Genomic DNA, 15,829 nt, shown 5'->3' with positions numbered 1-15,829 from the left:
ACTACAAAGTGATTCTGTCTGCCTCCGCTCCTCCCTACTCTCTGCCCCCCCCCCCTTCCCTCGAATAACTCGGGGAGTCCGTGTGTTTACAGCATTTTGCCGTTTATCTGCTCTTGTGTGAGTGTGTTGGTGGGTTCGTGCATCCCTGCGTTAGCCTGTTGTGGCCTCGAGCCACCGGCAGTTGGACAAAAGTCCATTGCTGAGCCCAAAGTGTCATCTCAACCCCAAATCCCTTGAGCCTCAGGGACATCGAATGCACGGGTTGTGTCCCAATTCCATCCCACACACTAACTCTAAGGAGTTTTCCTGTATGTATCATGCCTTTTTGCATGTGACCTGGGTTGCATCAGTCATTTGTCATTTGTGCGTTTGTCAAGTACAAAACTACTGACATACCATATTTGAACACAAAGGTTTTCTGATAAAATTAGTATTATATACACATAAATAGCCTTAAATAATTAAACAGTCTAATAATATTAAATCATATAGCATAATATTTTTGATATAAGCGGATATTTACACAAAAACTTTGAAATCATACCTGGAGGATAATGTCTGTAGATTCTATTAAAATGCTTCCCTTACCCTGTACAGAGGGGGTCATATCCCATTATGCCCCCTGGAAATACCAGTCCCCCACAAATAGGGCTTTACATCAAGTGCGCTGGTCTGTTTGAGCTGTTGTGAGCGTGTTGATGCATACCATGCCCCACAATGCAATACAAAAAGTAAATGGAATTCCAGTCCACAGCTGTGCGACATTAAAGCTCATTGCAAGAGGTGTGTGATGCAGCTCGAGGACCTGCAGTTATTGTTCTGTCTGTGAGGCTTAATGCTTAGCAGTGCTGAGCTTAATGGACGGTAGCATTCCAAAGTTTGTTGTTTGTACAAAGCAGTCACGTACGTGAGTGGAAGTACACTACGGCAGTATGACCTTTAATCACAAATTGCTTATTCACAGTCGACTTTCCTTTGCTCTGCCAGATCAGCGGTTCAAATGGACACGTCCGAACCAGTTAAAGAACATTTTTTGGATCCTTATGATTAAATGTCAGTCAATATGCATAGGTTTATTTGTCATTCAGGGGATTCGACTTTAAAGTGCACTCCGATGAAGTTTGGACTCATCTGAAGAGCACTTATTAGAAGTGGGCATGTACTTACTCTTTGAATAATGAAAAGCTCCCTTTACAGGAAGCCGTGGATGCGCACATGCGCACTTATGCACGTGCACACACAACCAAACAGCATTTATACACAGCACATGCAAACACAGGCATGCATACATCCGCCCACAAAGAAGATGGACAGAACTCCGGGGGGGATTTTTAATGACGCTTCTCGACTTTGTTTCCCCCTGTTCTTCTCCTCTCTATTTTTACCTTCCCTCTCTTTTGTCTGGCCCACAGAGAGGTGTGTGCTGACAGGCATTGTCGTCTGAAGTCAACAAACGTGCAATGAAACTTGTCGTGGGGGGAGGGTTAGTGGTTAATCCTCAGTGCTTGAGTTAAAGTCTTTTCTCTCTCTCTCTCTCTTTCTCTCGCTCAATCTCCAACCTTTTCCAGTTTTGCTGCAGCTGGCCAACGATGCATTTCCCAGGGACATGATGCTAGCACTGTCCTACTTACTGGCCCTGCCTCAGGTTGGTGGACACAAGTTGCACGCGCACACACGCGCACACACACACACACACACACACACACACACACACAGCTATTTTCGGCACATTATATCAGGCTCTGCTGATACAAGTGTGACTGTATTTCATAGAGACTGAAGGAGTCCACATTCCTTGCCCTTCTAGACGAGCTATTGTGTTGTACAGTTGTCGTCATCAGCGTGTCAATCAAAGTCGCACTTAAAAGACACCGGCGCAATGCCGCCGACTAACATGACAACAGTGGCACTTCATCAAAGGCGTGACATGGCGACGTCGGTCACACAGCGCACGTCGTATCTCACACGACGCACGCACACTATAAAACATTCCCACGCCATCGATATGTGGCCCCCTGTCCATTTTGTCCCGGCTGTCGGAGGAGCAGTAAATGTCTTCTGATGGCTCCGATGAAATGTGAGACGGAGGCTACGACAGTGGATTGTGTTGTGTCTCTGTGGACTAAATTAAGATTATTTGTTTCCTTCCATCACCCACCCCCCCACGCTCCCTCCCCCCTCGTCTATGCAGGTACTGGATGCCAACAGGTGCTTTGAGAAACAGTGTCCTTCTGCCCTGTCGCTCCAGCTGGCTGCCTACTACTACTCCCTGCAGATCTACTCTCTCCTCACACCTTGCTTCAAGGACAAGAAGCACACTCTCTACCAGGTTCGCATGGAATACCAATCATGTGTGTGAGTGGAGGTATTGGGCGGAATGCACAAGATGGCAAGTGACAAATTCTCCAATTTGACATGGGTATGAATGATGCTTGAAATGGAGGTTCTGCACACCAGATACTTTTCTTTACCAAAAATTCTGTGCCCAACGCACATTCACGGGCGATGGAGGCTCGGTGCTATTTTGGCCTTTTTAGTCGGAGCGTTTCACAGCTGGGGACCGGACGCTTTGCCGTTCCAAGTCCGTTTCCGTTGCTTCTGGACGAGCTGGCAGAGCAGGTGCTTTGAAAGTCAATGTCAGAGTGACCAGGAGTGAGGTCCCTTTTCTATTTTGTGCTCTATTGTGTGTGTGTGCAAAAGGGAGCAAGAGAGAGATGGCTGTTGCGCTGGCACTTGAGTGGAAGTTAATGTATGTTTAGGTTACATTTGGCCCATGAACGCACACTGCGGCTCCGCCATAACCAGGATGCTCCCGTTTCCTGCTTCCCTTGCTTCCCCGTGAAGGGAGAGTCTGTGGGTTTACTAAGCGGTCTCTGGATAGAGACAAAGTGCAGCACAATGTGCCGCAAGCACGGAACCTTCGCGTGACCAGAATGAGAGCGCTTGTGAGGCGCGAGACGTCCCGTTTGTTGTCTAAACAGGAGGTTAGATCATTTTGATGTGTGTTCATTTCTAGTTTGTGGTAATATGGTGTAGATGTAAATGCATTTCCCCACAATGTGTTGTATCATCTCCACTTAAGCAACAGCAGGTGACTAAAGAGCCTGTGGATAACTTGTTTTAACATAAATTTTCAATGTTGCTCACTTGCAAACACGACAATAACACGGAGATGAGGGGAATACATTATCCATTTTGCTTAATGCTTTCCTTCAAGTAAAATTAAGGTCGGCACGGTCATCTTATTGTCTGACAGTATCTTAAACTTCTCCAGTGGATTTTTTTTTTTTTTAAAGAAAACACCCCCACATACGTTGGATGAATGTCTTTTCTATGGTAATCATGCCATTGGGACTGTAGTATTGAACATTGATTTTATCTCAAATACATTTTAATCACTGCATTTTGGCCTCATAATGGATCAAACTGGGAAATGACTATAATGATCCTTTTACTCATTGGCATAGTAATGCAATTACTTATGCTCTAAGTCACCTCTGGAATATGTGTCTATACACACATACTGATTAATTAGATGTATTTGCCGTACATGGGGACACGCTAACGCCACGTGTTTTTTTTCCCTCGACAAAGTGAGCAATAAGTAACCAGAAGATGTTTCTTTTAACAAACTGAGTGAGTGAGTGAGTGAAAATTGGTATGCAAACAAGAAAAGAGCAGGAGAACATACGAGCGGGAAGTGGAAGAAGAGGGGAGGAGCAGCAGGGGGGGGGTTATGGAGAATAAAAGAAGAAATGGTTCTGACCTTTTCCTCGAGTGGACCGCGGCTCTCACTGACTTTGGCCCAGGTGGACGTAAAATGCTGTAATAATAAAAGGAAAGAGGCAAAGAGGCCAGCAGAGAAAGTGGATAAGTGTATCCTAGTTGACATTCAAGGTCAGAACCTGGGCACGAAAAAAAAAACTCAAGCTCACACACTCAGACATGAGTCACCCTCACACACCCACAGACACACACATCCTCCCTGCCACCTAATGGCAGTAATCACTCCCCAACCCCGCTTGCTAAAGTGAAGTTCACGTCCATTAACTTAATAATATATATACCGCTTCCCCTCCTCCGCTCTGCACTTTGTACCGTCACCTTTTTGTGTACCTGTCCCCCTTTTTTCCCCCCTTCCTCTTTGGTGTGCTCCACCAGAATGCTTGTTATTGTTGTGGTTGTCGCCGTCTTTTTGACGAGGCTGCGGCAACTTTCACCTCAAAAACCGAGAAGAGAAAACCTTTCCTACGCTTTTACGCTGGTCTTTTCCTCCACATCCACCGTCGTTTTTTTGTTGTTGTTTTTTTTCAATCCCGTTTTTTTTTTCCATCGCCCTGTCCCACCGACCCCCCTTAGCGTGTACTCCTTGTGTTTCCTCGTCGGTTTTTCTCTGTTGCGTTTTATGTTTTATCGCTCCTCCTCCTACAGCGTTCAGATTATTCCCCCCAACAGATGCGCGTCTCGCTCTCGGAGCCACAATGCTATCTTGACTTTACAGAGTTTTCTTGAGCTCTAGCGCTTTCTCTTATCTTTTTTAAGGGCACAATTTGTACGGCGTGTGATTTTTTTATTTTTATTTATCTCAGATATGCATGACATAGTGCTTGCAAAAGAATATATTAACAATATATATATATATATATATATATATATTGCTTTGCTATGATAGGTTTGGGGGAGAATACCATGTTGTACCACACGAGCATGTGTTTATTTTAATATTTTTTCTTCATGTGCGCACATTTGGAATTGTTTTTGTGCAACCCTTCGTTCGTAGTGTGTGTGTGTGTGTGTGTGTGTGTGTGTTGGGCCTGTACTTGCGTCTGCGTTGTGGCGTGTCGAGCTCTCTCCGAGTGCTTTCCCACCCTCCACTTGAGGAGCAGCAACGCTGCCTCCGACGCTCTCACACTTTTTCCGTTCTCTCGTCGCCATCACGTGAATTTCATATCCGAGCAACAGGACCAAACACTTGAGACGCAAAAGTAATTCAGTTGCAAATGGGAACACAGCCCTCTGAGGGCTCCTTTTTTTTCAGGTCTTTGGCGTTTTTCCAAAGCCTCTATCAGCAGCCTGTTCCCTCACCGCTCTGTAGATGTGAAGCTGTTGGGAGCTCACGCTGCCCGAAAACATCTTTTGTGACTGACAGCTGTGAGACATCAATGACAATCCTCTTTACTTTTTTGACTTTTTTTGTTCATTGTTTGTTTTTATTTGGGATGCATTAGTTCTACTGATGCATCCCAATTAAATTGACAAAACTATATTCCAATATAAGAAATGCATTTGTTGTGCTTCATTAATCCCTGTGGGAACGTTTGCCTTATTGCTGTAAATCATCACCAATGAATCACTGATTCTTGCCTCCAAATTGAATGATTATGGAAAATACCTCACTTCTTAGCGAGTTTCCCTGATCTTCTGACTATTCGTGTAATTTTGCTTTGTCAGACCTTTTTTCTTTTTTTGTAAAATTGCCTCATTCCCAGACGCGAGTAATGCTCTGGTGACTTTGTTGTCAAAGCCAATAGAGCCAAAGGCTATGAAAATGAACCGCGTTGTGACAAATTGAAAGTGATCTTTTAATTTGAAACCCTGCCGTTCTTTTTATTCAACCTCTCTTCCTACTTTCCCTTCAATCCCTTAAATGCCAATTTAATATATTTTCATATTTACCTAGTACATTTGCCAAAATTGGTGATTAATTTGAGGCTGATTTTGTCACATTTAGTATTTTTATTCAGACCCTGGAAAAACAAGCCAATGTTCCCTGCGTCAGTCTAATATCTCAGCTGTCACAACATTACATTAATAGCCCTTAGTTGCCTCTATGCCCTTATGCATCATTTCATTTTGTATCTATTTTTCAAGCAGGTGAACTAAGATACTGTCCTTATAGTCTTGTTTTGTAATAGTCTTTCCCAGGGTCGGTCTTACTGTATGTTTCCAGGATCATTTCTGAGATTACAAAGGCCAATCTCTGCAAATCAAATTGCGAACCGCCGGAGCGAGACGTCTCAAATGATATTCGAGCGTGCGCGCGTATCAACGTCTGAAGTCAACAACACACGGGGACCTTAAGCGCATAGATTGGCGCCCCTGGTTCCGGAGGACTGCATCAGACAGCTTTGCGCCTCTAGAAGATTCTGTTCTGCCCACTATCGACTTCCAAGCCCAACCAGACGACAGCGGCTCCGAGGCACAACGGAGGCGCGCCGGGCCTCAATGACACGGATGCCAGCTTTCCATTATTCCCCCCGAAGCTTAATGAGCTGATTTCCACCTGCTCGCGGCGGAAGTTTTCATCTTTTCGCCTCAGCTGCTCTTTTCCAACACAGATGGGCTCTTAGTAACGCGCAGTAGCCCAAGCTTATGCAAGTGTCGAGGCACGTCTACCTGCACTCGTATGCGGAGTAAAGACGTTGAGCTTTTTCACTGAAACCATTTATCTCTCCCCGTGCAGTGGCCGAGTATTGATCACTCGGCGCTCTCGGGGCCTCATATATTAAAAGCATGCGCACCTGTGCCAGGCACGCCCGGCATCACGTAGACAGTCCGCCCAGCTCGCTGAACATCTCATTATGACAGTTCCTTTAGTAATAAAAGCGCTCCGATGGAGTCAGTGAATTGGAAATAGAATGCGCAGCTTTTATTAAGTATATCAGTTTGTCTTTTGCATCTGAAGGTAACTGTAAACGGTGTTTTGTTTTTTTTCTGACCGGAAAAATAAGACGCGACGTTTAGCAAAGCACTCAGCAGAGACAAATCGTTTAGGGGAGCAAAGATGAATGAAGTGTTTCCCTCTCAGCAAAACCGCACTTTGCTCACTCATCTAGCGACACGTTTCCGGCGGTCAGCGCGGATGCTTTTTGTTGAAAGCTGCGACGGCCGAGGTCGACCTTGCCTGTGCCGACTCCCCGTTGTCAAATTGATTGGGATGATGAGTGAAGACCGAACGGCCGCCACGTCATAGAAAATCACCGCCAACTCAATGACTTACTTTCCTCTTTCTCTGCAAATGTGTGCACTGGTGCCAATTGAACGCTCGTACCACAGTCATTAGCGGCCTAGATTTGACCCGCGGGAGCCCGGTGGAGCTGCGCTACGCAGTGGACAACTCTGGACCTTTGGATTAGATGCACTGGGGTTGGCTGTGCTAAGTTCCTCCTGTTTGTGACAATGCAAGTTTGTTTCTCTCCCCCTTAGAGTCTGACATGCCTAATAATGTGCACATACTGCGTATTTCACTTACAGAATTAGTGCTAATGACGCCACTGACTGTATAGCAAAGTGTTAAGCACGATACAAACGTATCTCATTAAGATCATTACTAGCTAACCCGCGAGGTAGGGAGCCTCTATGCTGTGTTTGTGTGTTCCTCGCCACACAAACCGGTGTTAAAAACTATGTATGTGCTATGGAGTTTGATGATGTCAGGGAAACTCGCACGCGGAATGATAATTATACTGAGAGTGCAACAGAGTTCCGCCTTTTAACCCTCAAACCCCTTTTTAGGAAATTAATTGAAAGCAAATGAAGTGTTTTGATTTTAACAGCAATTAATATTAATTTATTCTACTAGCTCGGACGGAGATCTCCCATGTTAATAATTTAGCTCTATAACCTGCGAAGATTTTGTTTTTATTTTAAAAAATAACAACAGTGACTGAAATGAGGAGAGTATAATGTGTCAATACATAAATAACATGTAGATATCAATGTATATTTTGGTCAAAAATATTAACATATTATCCACAATCACAAGCGGAACAGTAGTTGGTAAAAAGGAATAATGAGTAATACAATTTAGTTGATTTCTATGATTACATTGACAAATAGTTTCATTAGAGTCACTTAAATGTTTAAGCAGACAGCATTTGGAAAAGGCCGATGTCTGCAAGGTCGAGACTGGAAAAAGGTAACGCGGCACATTAAGAGTTTCAACAAGACAGCAAGCGTGGATGAAAAGATTTGGGACTTTTTTATTTTTACACTCCTGCCTCTCGAGCGGTATCACAGGAAGGAGGAAGGCTGGAGAAAAGAGCCCGAGGCAGCGCTGGAACCGCTAAGAGGGAGCTGGAGAGAGCCGGCTTCCTCCAAGCTGCGCATCATCACATGCCGCCTTATGCAACTGGACATGCGTTTTAAACGTCGGTCCCTCGCACCAAAGACTACAAGTGGCTTTTTAAGATGCATTGAAACGAGATGAGCAAGTAATTATAAGATGAATAGACAGTGAGCAGTACAAGTGTTGTTTTTGCTTAATTTGAAGACTTGATAGAATTGAAAAGAATATTTATTCAAAAGAGTTCAGGGCGATTTTGAAATATGCACGGCAAAACAATGCTCGGAGAGGTTATGGAAGGTTTAATCCAGCTCGCCCGGAGGACAAAGTACTGCAGATGATTGACAGAGTGAGAAAGAGACTGCAAACAGAATTTCGTCATGAAAGACTTATTTCAATAAAGCTCTTCAAACATCGGCCCGTCCATCACAGCAGACTTTCTTCTCTCTCTCTCTCTCTATGTTCTCCTTTGTGTGTCATTTTTCCTCATCTGAATTCTTTAAATTATACCCGCATTAACAAAAAACACCCGACTTTTCCCCTCCTGCCGCCCATTGATTTCCTGCTCCAATCTCCCGGTTTATTTCCTCCCCCACTGACTATTGAGACGTTTAATATTCTGCTCTTTCTAACTCTTCTCCTGTCCTGCTTTTGAACTGCCACCATGACATAGGACAGACCCACACACACACACACATGCTGAGAGGAGGAAGGGACACAATTATAGACACACAAAAAATGTCTCCAGCCGGCGTAATTACCTTATGCAAATAATATCAGCAAATAAGCCATCTCATCCTGCTGGGCGACAACTCTGAAGATGCCAAAAACCAAATTCAGGGGCACATTTAATTAGAACAGAGGTGATGAGAGAGAGAGGCAACATTCACCTACCGCCGCCTGCGTAAATGTGTATCCGCCGTCCAATTCCCCATAGGCCTGAATCACAGTTGCAATTATGGTTCCTGGTACGTTTTCCCATATTTTCCAGGCGCGAAGGGAGAAAAGGCAAGTCAAGAGTTGCCCGGTTTTAAATGGGGTGACTGAGTCAATGTCTCCCTAGAAGGCACATTTGACAAGTTATAGTAGAAGGTCCAGGATCTTTTCTCTTTTATTGCAGAGTATTTCTTTTTTTGCAGAGAATTAAAGCCATTTAACAAAATAGTTTGCCAACTAGTACTAGTTTGCCACTGCAAAGGAACAGAAGACGTGTGCAGTTTCAGATGCCGCGCAGGGTTGCTTGTTTGAATCCCATAATGAGGAGCCTTAAGGGCAGTTAATTGATGGCTCGTGCACTGTGGTGCACCTCCTGGATCGCTCCACAAGTAAGTCGCTGCGAGCAAACAAAAGGTTGAGAAAAAAAGAAAGCGAACAACAGCTTCTGTTGTTCTCTGTGCTGGAACTAAATCATGTGTCTTTTGAGGTGGCCGCAGTTTCCGTCCCGTCGTCTCGCTGCAGCCTCTTCCTCTGCAGTGGTTTCATGACACATTATAGTTAAATCTCCAATAGTGTTACCTCAAAATACTCTTCTGCCTTCTTGGGATTCGCTTGATTTATTTGTGCTTACATTTCTTTTTTCTTTGAATTTGGGGAGTATTGTTTTAATTCCTTAAATGTTTGGAGCCACTCCATAGATCTGTAATATTAACAATTCCCTTTTCAGCATATTTTAATGTTAATGTTAATCCAGGGTCAGGGGTGCTTAAAGTAGGCGTTTCCCTAAATTGAAGGGAAGGGGGACAGTTGCAATCTTATTTCTGACGGACACAACCTTTGTACGTGAGACCAAACCTGATTTTATTCTTTACAAAGCAGGTGAACGTCACACTTTTGCCAATCCATAAAAACTCTTTAGAACATCTTATTATTATCTAATTATATCGAAAACGATGTTTGAGGTTTAAATGGAATTTGACTGGAAGAAAAATCTAAATTGACAACTGGTAAGTTTTCCCCCTACAGCAAAGTACATGGGATTTGCAAATCCAGTTTGCATTTGCTTTCATTCAGAGGACATCGTAATACAGTCTAATAATTGTCAGGATTACTAAACTGAGCGTCAGCACAAATGTCCGCTCCATCAAATTTTCCCGCGTGAGGCTACCGGCATGAAATGACACATTCATCAGCAGTTTGCGAGTAAACTATTTACTATTCCTCCTTTCGAAGGCTGACCCGAAGGAGCTGATTCGATTGGTCACACTGCACGTGTCCGCCTACTCGGATTGGCCGGAGGAGCTGCAGAAGATGATCGGCCAGCTGCACGTGTACAACGAGCGCCTGAGGGACTTCACCCAGGCCCAGGTGCTCCAGGGGCTCGGCCGCGGAGTGGACGTCCAGCGCTTCAGCTCCGACGCCGACTACAAGAAGGAGACCATCCTCGGCCTCTCGGAGTAAGTAGCGAGTGGACTTGAAAGGAATAATACGTACCACGTTCCTCCGACTGATTGACTTCACTTTGAGTAAATGATCTTACATGCATGTTTTTTTATGCATACGAGTGGGTGTGATTCTGCTTCATTGCAGATTGAGTCTGATTACGGTTTTCTCCTCTCCATGTGTGTGTGTTTCCAGGACGCTGGAGGAGGACGTGTACAGGATCGCTCTGTCTCTGGCTAAGCGCTACAGCGTTCCTCTGTGGGAGGTCTACATGACTCACCTTGAGTTCCTCTTTACAGACAGCGGGTACACGCGCACAAACAAAAACACGCAAACCGAAAATAAAAACACGCTCACATGAGCCTCCCTGAGCGTTCCTCATCTCATCAGTTTGCGATATTACGTCAGTCAATGCACACTAGAAATGCTCTTTAAAGCTATAAAGCTGCTCTGGTTTATTCTTGTGTCATTTTAGTCTTCATAGTCGTCTATTTACAAATCATAAAAAATTGAATTGCAAAGCTAATAACTTAAGGAACAACACAGCCACCGAGTTCTGAGTGACACCTCCTACCTTAAAGCCTACTCAAAGCACCGCGTGAGTTAATCAAGCATGTTGTGAATATGTGTTTGTATGTGTGCGCTCGAGTGTGTCACGGTCTATTTCCATAATCTATTTCCTATCTGACTTTATCGCTAAGGATCTGACTAGCTCTGCACCTTTTTCTTGTTTTAATAGAATGCCTTTTCAGCAGATGTGCCTGCACGTGTTTGCGTCTGTGATAAATAACCCTGCTGTCGCATTCTGATATAAAGGAAATGGTTTATGGGCTCCACTTAACGATAAATTACAACCTATTCCTCCTCCGAACCCACCACGGCTGCTGTGTGTGTGAGTTTCCACCAAAATCTCAAGATCATGACAAATGTGTGAAGAATATTCATACTATAATCTTGGCGAGAGGCATCTGCAATATGTGTATTGATTTGACGGATGGATGGACACAGCGACTGATATAAATAGAGCAGAAGAGGGGAAAGTTAAAGGAAAAGATGCACGCAGACAGAAGCAGGGGTGTGAGATGGAATTTAAACTGGTATTGATTCCTGTAGGCAAGTGCTTCCTTTCACTCATTCTGTCCAGCTCTGAAACCGGTACTTGGAATCAAGACGTGCCCTCCTATTGCATTACATTCATTTGACATTGATTTTGTTCTCAGCGGCTCGCAATAAGTGCATTCAAACTAACAAATAACTAAATATGCGAAAAGTGCAGAACAAATCCTGTCCAGTGTCGTGGTCTAGACGTAGGCTGGAGGTCCAACGGGAGACGCACAGGCTCCATCCAGAAGAGAGTCCAGGTTGTTGGATGAACACCTGACGGGCTGCTTCACCAATCCTCCTGATGTTGTGCACGAGGAATCATCTTCATCTTCAGAAAAATGAAATGGTGATTCAGAATCTTAAGTTGCATTGATTTGTCATTTAAAAAGAAGATGAAATGATGTCGGACATTTAAGCTGCAAGCAGAGATGAACGAGTCCTCTGACGTCAGTGGGCTGTTTACTGAAGTCCTGGTGACACTGTAGAGATCTGCAGCTCCTGAAATGAAACCGGCGCATGTATTAATAGTAATACGATCAAAGGTGACAAATGGAGAAATGCACAAATGTACTCGAGGTGAAATCCGTAGAAAGTGCTGCGGAGCCGTCGCCGTTAAGTGTTACAAAACGCTGCATCTAGAGAAATACCCACCGAATCGGTGTGTGCAGGCTGGGAGGGGTGGAGGGGTTGGATGGATTGATGGAGGAAGAAGAGATGGATGATGGAGCCGGAGTGTCTCTGAGACAGTCCTATTAACACAGAGTAAACGCTCGGGAGGAATCGATGCCCCTCTCTGCATGGAGGGCTTTGTGGATGTGCGTGGGGGCCGTTTAGGAACATTCCACCTGGGTTTATTGACATTTTAATGACAGCTGTTACACAGAAAGGGGGGGTGTTGACTTTTTACTCTGTCTCACAGCTGGTCCCTTAACGTCCCAGCGGATCGGACCCCCGCCCCCCCCCCTCAGGTCCACAGTTAGTCCACGAATATGTCCGGGGAACGACACTTTCATCAAATAATGAGTACCCAAACAAACATCACAGATTCCAAACGGCGAGCTCCCCGCTTCAGTTTGCTAACACGCAGCCACAGCAGCAGCTGACCGCTCGCTCTACTTTTACCGCCGAGCGGCGTTTGCCCGTGATGAGAAATAAACAGTCTTTTGCGGCAGCTTCCCGCCCGACTCATCCAGAAGAGGTGTTTTGCTTTGAGCCTAATGAGGACTCCTCAGGGACGGCGAGGACACCTTTTTGAGTTCTTTACCGGCTCCATTAAGACGGCACAGCCGGTGAAGACGAGTTCAAGTCACGTCGCACATTTGCGGTGTTACACACCGTACATGTCATAGCTTCATGACAAATGGTGTATATGAATAACTCTTTAGTTGAGTGTGTCCCAGATCCATGTAAGGCCCCCCCGCAAGAAGGCTTGAAGGTATTGACTTGCGATACCTGAATCCCCTTAATTCACTTCAGCCAATTCCTCTTCACACATATCTCTGCTTTGCACTTCTGGTCTAAACCAGCGACCTTCACCTTTCAGCGACCTTGCGGCCTTAAAGGACTGCATTCTGCATTCACACCTGTCCTCACAAATCTCTGATTGCTTTCTTCTCCGCGTGCTTCCTCCTTACGGCCATGTTGCATATTTGGATTTTAGTTTTTTTAGCGAAACATGAATCATCAGCAAATGAATGACTAGTCATTCCTGCAAATGAGACTCTCCTCATACGCGTGAGGCTGTTGACGCGCCACCCGCTTTGTAGGAATAGTACACCCTGTTTGCATCACACTGTTGTAGACATATATTTGATTATCTCAAATGAAGTTACGGCGAGCAGGCGTCTCGCTGCGTGCTCATGCGCGTGAGCTCAGCACGCCGATGAGCTTTCTTTCCTGGAATATTTGTGTCGTTCATGCGGAATGAGGGCCGCATACTGGCGCTGCACACGGGTTAGGAAAAGTACTGTAAATTCTTCTGCGCAGCTGCCGTTGGTTCTGATACTTACTGTAGGGATTTTCGATGCTGTGCAAGGTTTAAGCCTGAAGCGTGACTTGGAGCACGATTCTGAGCACGATTCTTTGAGCCATTTGGGGGGGGGGGGGGGACCAGGGAAGCAGTTCTCAGTCTGAAGAATGCCACTGCATATGGTATAGTAGGTAAAAGAAAACGGCAAAAACGCCCGGTCGACAGAGTTGAATGAACAGATACAAATGCACGGCGCCCGGGCTGTGAAGTCGGACGGTTGAAAGGAAAGCAGTCAGTGAATTAACGCCGTGAGCTCAGCATGTGATCCGCTGCCATGTGACATGTGCATGCTTTTTTTTTTGTGGTAATTACGTTTTATTAAAAGAAATGTTTTTCTGGTAGCAGCAGGCCTCGATGGATGGCAGCTTCAGGAGCTCGTTCGTCCGCCAGTTTTCTCTAGACATCGTAAAGTCAACATTTTTAATTTGTTTTGTGCTTTTGGTTAATGACCAAATGACGGTAAAAGTAATGACTTCCTTGGGCACAAGGTGGCTATTTATTATAAAAAAGAAAAACTCTTATGAGCTCACTGTACAATACCTGGCAGCAAAAAACGGCATTTCGCAGTTAAAGTGCCAGATATATTAATCCATAATGGGTTGTTGCCTAAATTCAGTTAAAAGGGGAGAGAACATTTTGGACATTCACGCTGGACTGTATTTAAGAAGTTGACCTCATCGCACAGACGTCACCCTTCCAATATAATATGTAAGGATTTTTCACAAAAGTGGGTGGCTCTTTTCCTAATGAAACGATGAAACTTGTGTGTTTGCAGGTGTGTTTGTGTGTGCAAATGTGTAATAAGCACAGAAGCACTGCTTCACAAAGAAACACGTAATCAAGTCAAATTGTCGATTGCTATTGTCGAGTTATTGTACTGTGCAGCAAAAAAAAACAACCTTTTATTACCCCCTGCTGGACCGTCTTTTGTACACATATTAGCGGCACAAATCAAACAAAAATAAATAAATACAGTTTGGATATATTCAAACAACACTGCTGATTACTCCTCACTGCTCAGCCAAAGCCCCCACCGAGTTTCATTCTGTCTTTCTGATTAACACGGCAATTAAATATGCTCCTGAGTTTAAGAACACAGAGAGCCTAATTTTCTTTAAACACGGTGGAAGTGACAGGAGACGGAATATGCTAATGCCAGACGTGGTGAGACTACTCCGCCCCATTGAATCGGTTCTTTATCCGCCGTGGCTTTTCAGAACGAACAACAAGAAGTCGTAATGAGAGGCTCCGGATTTTTTATTTATTTTTTAAAGCTCCACTGTGCGTGTGCGTGTGCGTGCGTGCGTGCGTGCGAGTAGGGGAGCTGGGCCGTTTACTGAGAGAGATGCGAGCATCGGTGCTCTTTGTACCTGGACAGAGGAGGAGGGGCCAAAGTGAAAGCAGAGTCTTGACATGACATGAGGGCCCGACCCCCTCATTCTTTTAACACCACTCAAACAGTCCTCCCGGTACGCGCTGTCGCCGCCGTTCTCACGCCGTGGTGCTTTCAGTCACTTATGCGCTAATGTGATTAAATAATGAAACGCCAGGCTCCGATTGGGCTTTGGGAGTGAGAGTCTTCGCTCAGATCGTTGGTGCTTCTGTGGAGCCACTGTGACGAGGACGATCGGTGTTGTTTGCATTATGGAGCTTGTTGTTGGCTCTCTCTGTTCTGGATTGGGCCTGAGAGCCTCCCGGGGAGCTCTGATGGAGCGCCCCGAGGAGCAGTTGTCCTCGTCGATGTCGTTTGGTTCTAACAGAAACACGCACACAGACACCGATGGCTCAGAGCCTCTCGGTGACAAACCGCCACCTGCTTTCCTTTTTGCTTTCTCGTGTTTTTTTGCTTCTTCCCTTGTTCAACCTCTTGCCTGCGGTTCTCCTCTCCTCTCGCCGGTGTTTTTCCCGCGTTCCGTTCACTCGTCCGTTCATCCTTCACACCACCTCCTGCTGTTGTCTATTTCTCTGTCGCGGACGTTTTCCGCTCTCGGAGCATGTCCACGTCACATCTTCACCCTCTGTTTTCTGTCTCGCTCTTCGTCATTTCCTTTTTCACTATTCTCAGTAGCAATCTATAGGCCTCATCTCTTTTTCGAGGGACTGTGTCTTTGGAGATAAGGCCCACGGATCTGTCCTGTTTCTGTACGAGCACTTTACAGTGCTGGATATCTCCCTCTTCTCTTTTTTTTGGATGATATTTTCGTCATTACGCTTTCTCTTATCTTTTTCCGGCGCGGCGGTTATCGCTGCTT

The 15,829-nt window shown here is 45.1% G+C and overlaps 1 protein-coding gene across 1 annotated transcript in view; it reads left to right on the top strand.

Moving 5' to 3' along the window:
* nbas (NBAS subunit of NRZ tethering complex) overlaps nt 1–15,829 on the top strand; it is a 107,393-nt gene that overhangs the window by 53,770 nt on the left and 37,794 nt on the right. Inside the window, exons 40-43 of the mRNA XM_078093309.1 lie at nt 1,569–1,645; nt 2,192–2,329; nt 10,235–10,458; nt 10,640–10,750. Of these exons, the coding sequence (XP_077949435.1) occupies nt 1,569–1,645; nt 2,192–2,329; nt 10,235–10,458; nt 10,640–10,750 (550 nt within the window). The remainder of the gene's footprint in view (nt 1–1,568; nt 1,646–2,191; nt 2,330–10,234; nt 10,459–10,639; nt 10,751–15,829) is intronic.

This window comes from Gasterosteus aculeatus, chromosome 18 (assembly GCF_964276395.1).
Source record: "Gasterosteus aculeatus chromosome 18, fGasAcu3.hap1.1, whole genome shotgun sequence".
NCBI classification, from domain to species: Eukaryota; Metazoa; Chordata; class Actinopteri; order Perciformes; family Gasterosteidae; genus Gasterosteus; species Gasterosteus aculeatus.
The sequence above is the reverse complement of the archived record's forward strand: the minus strand, read 5'-3'. Positions and strand labels throughout refer to the sequence as shown.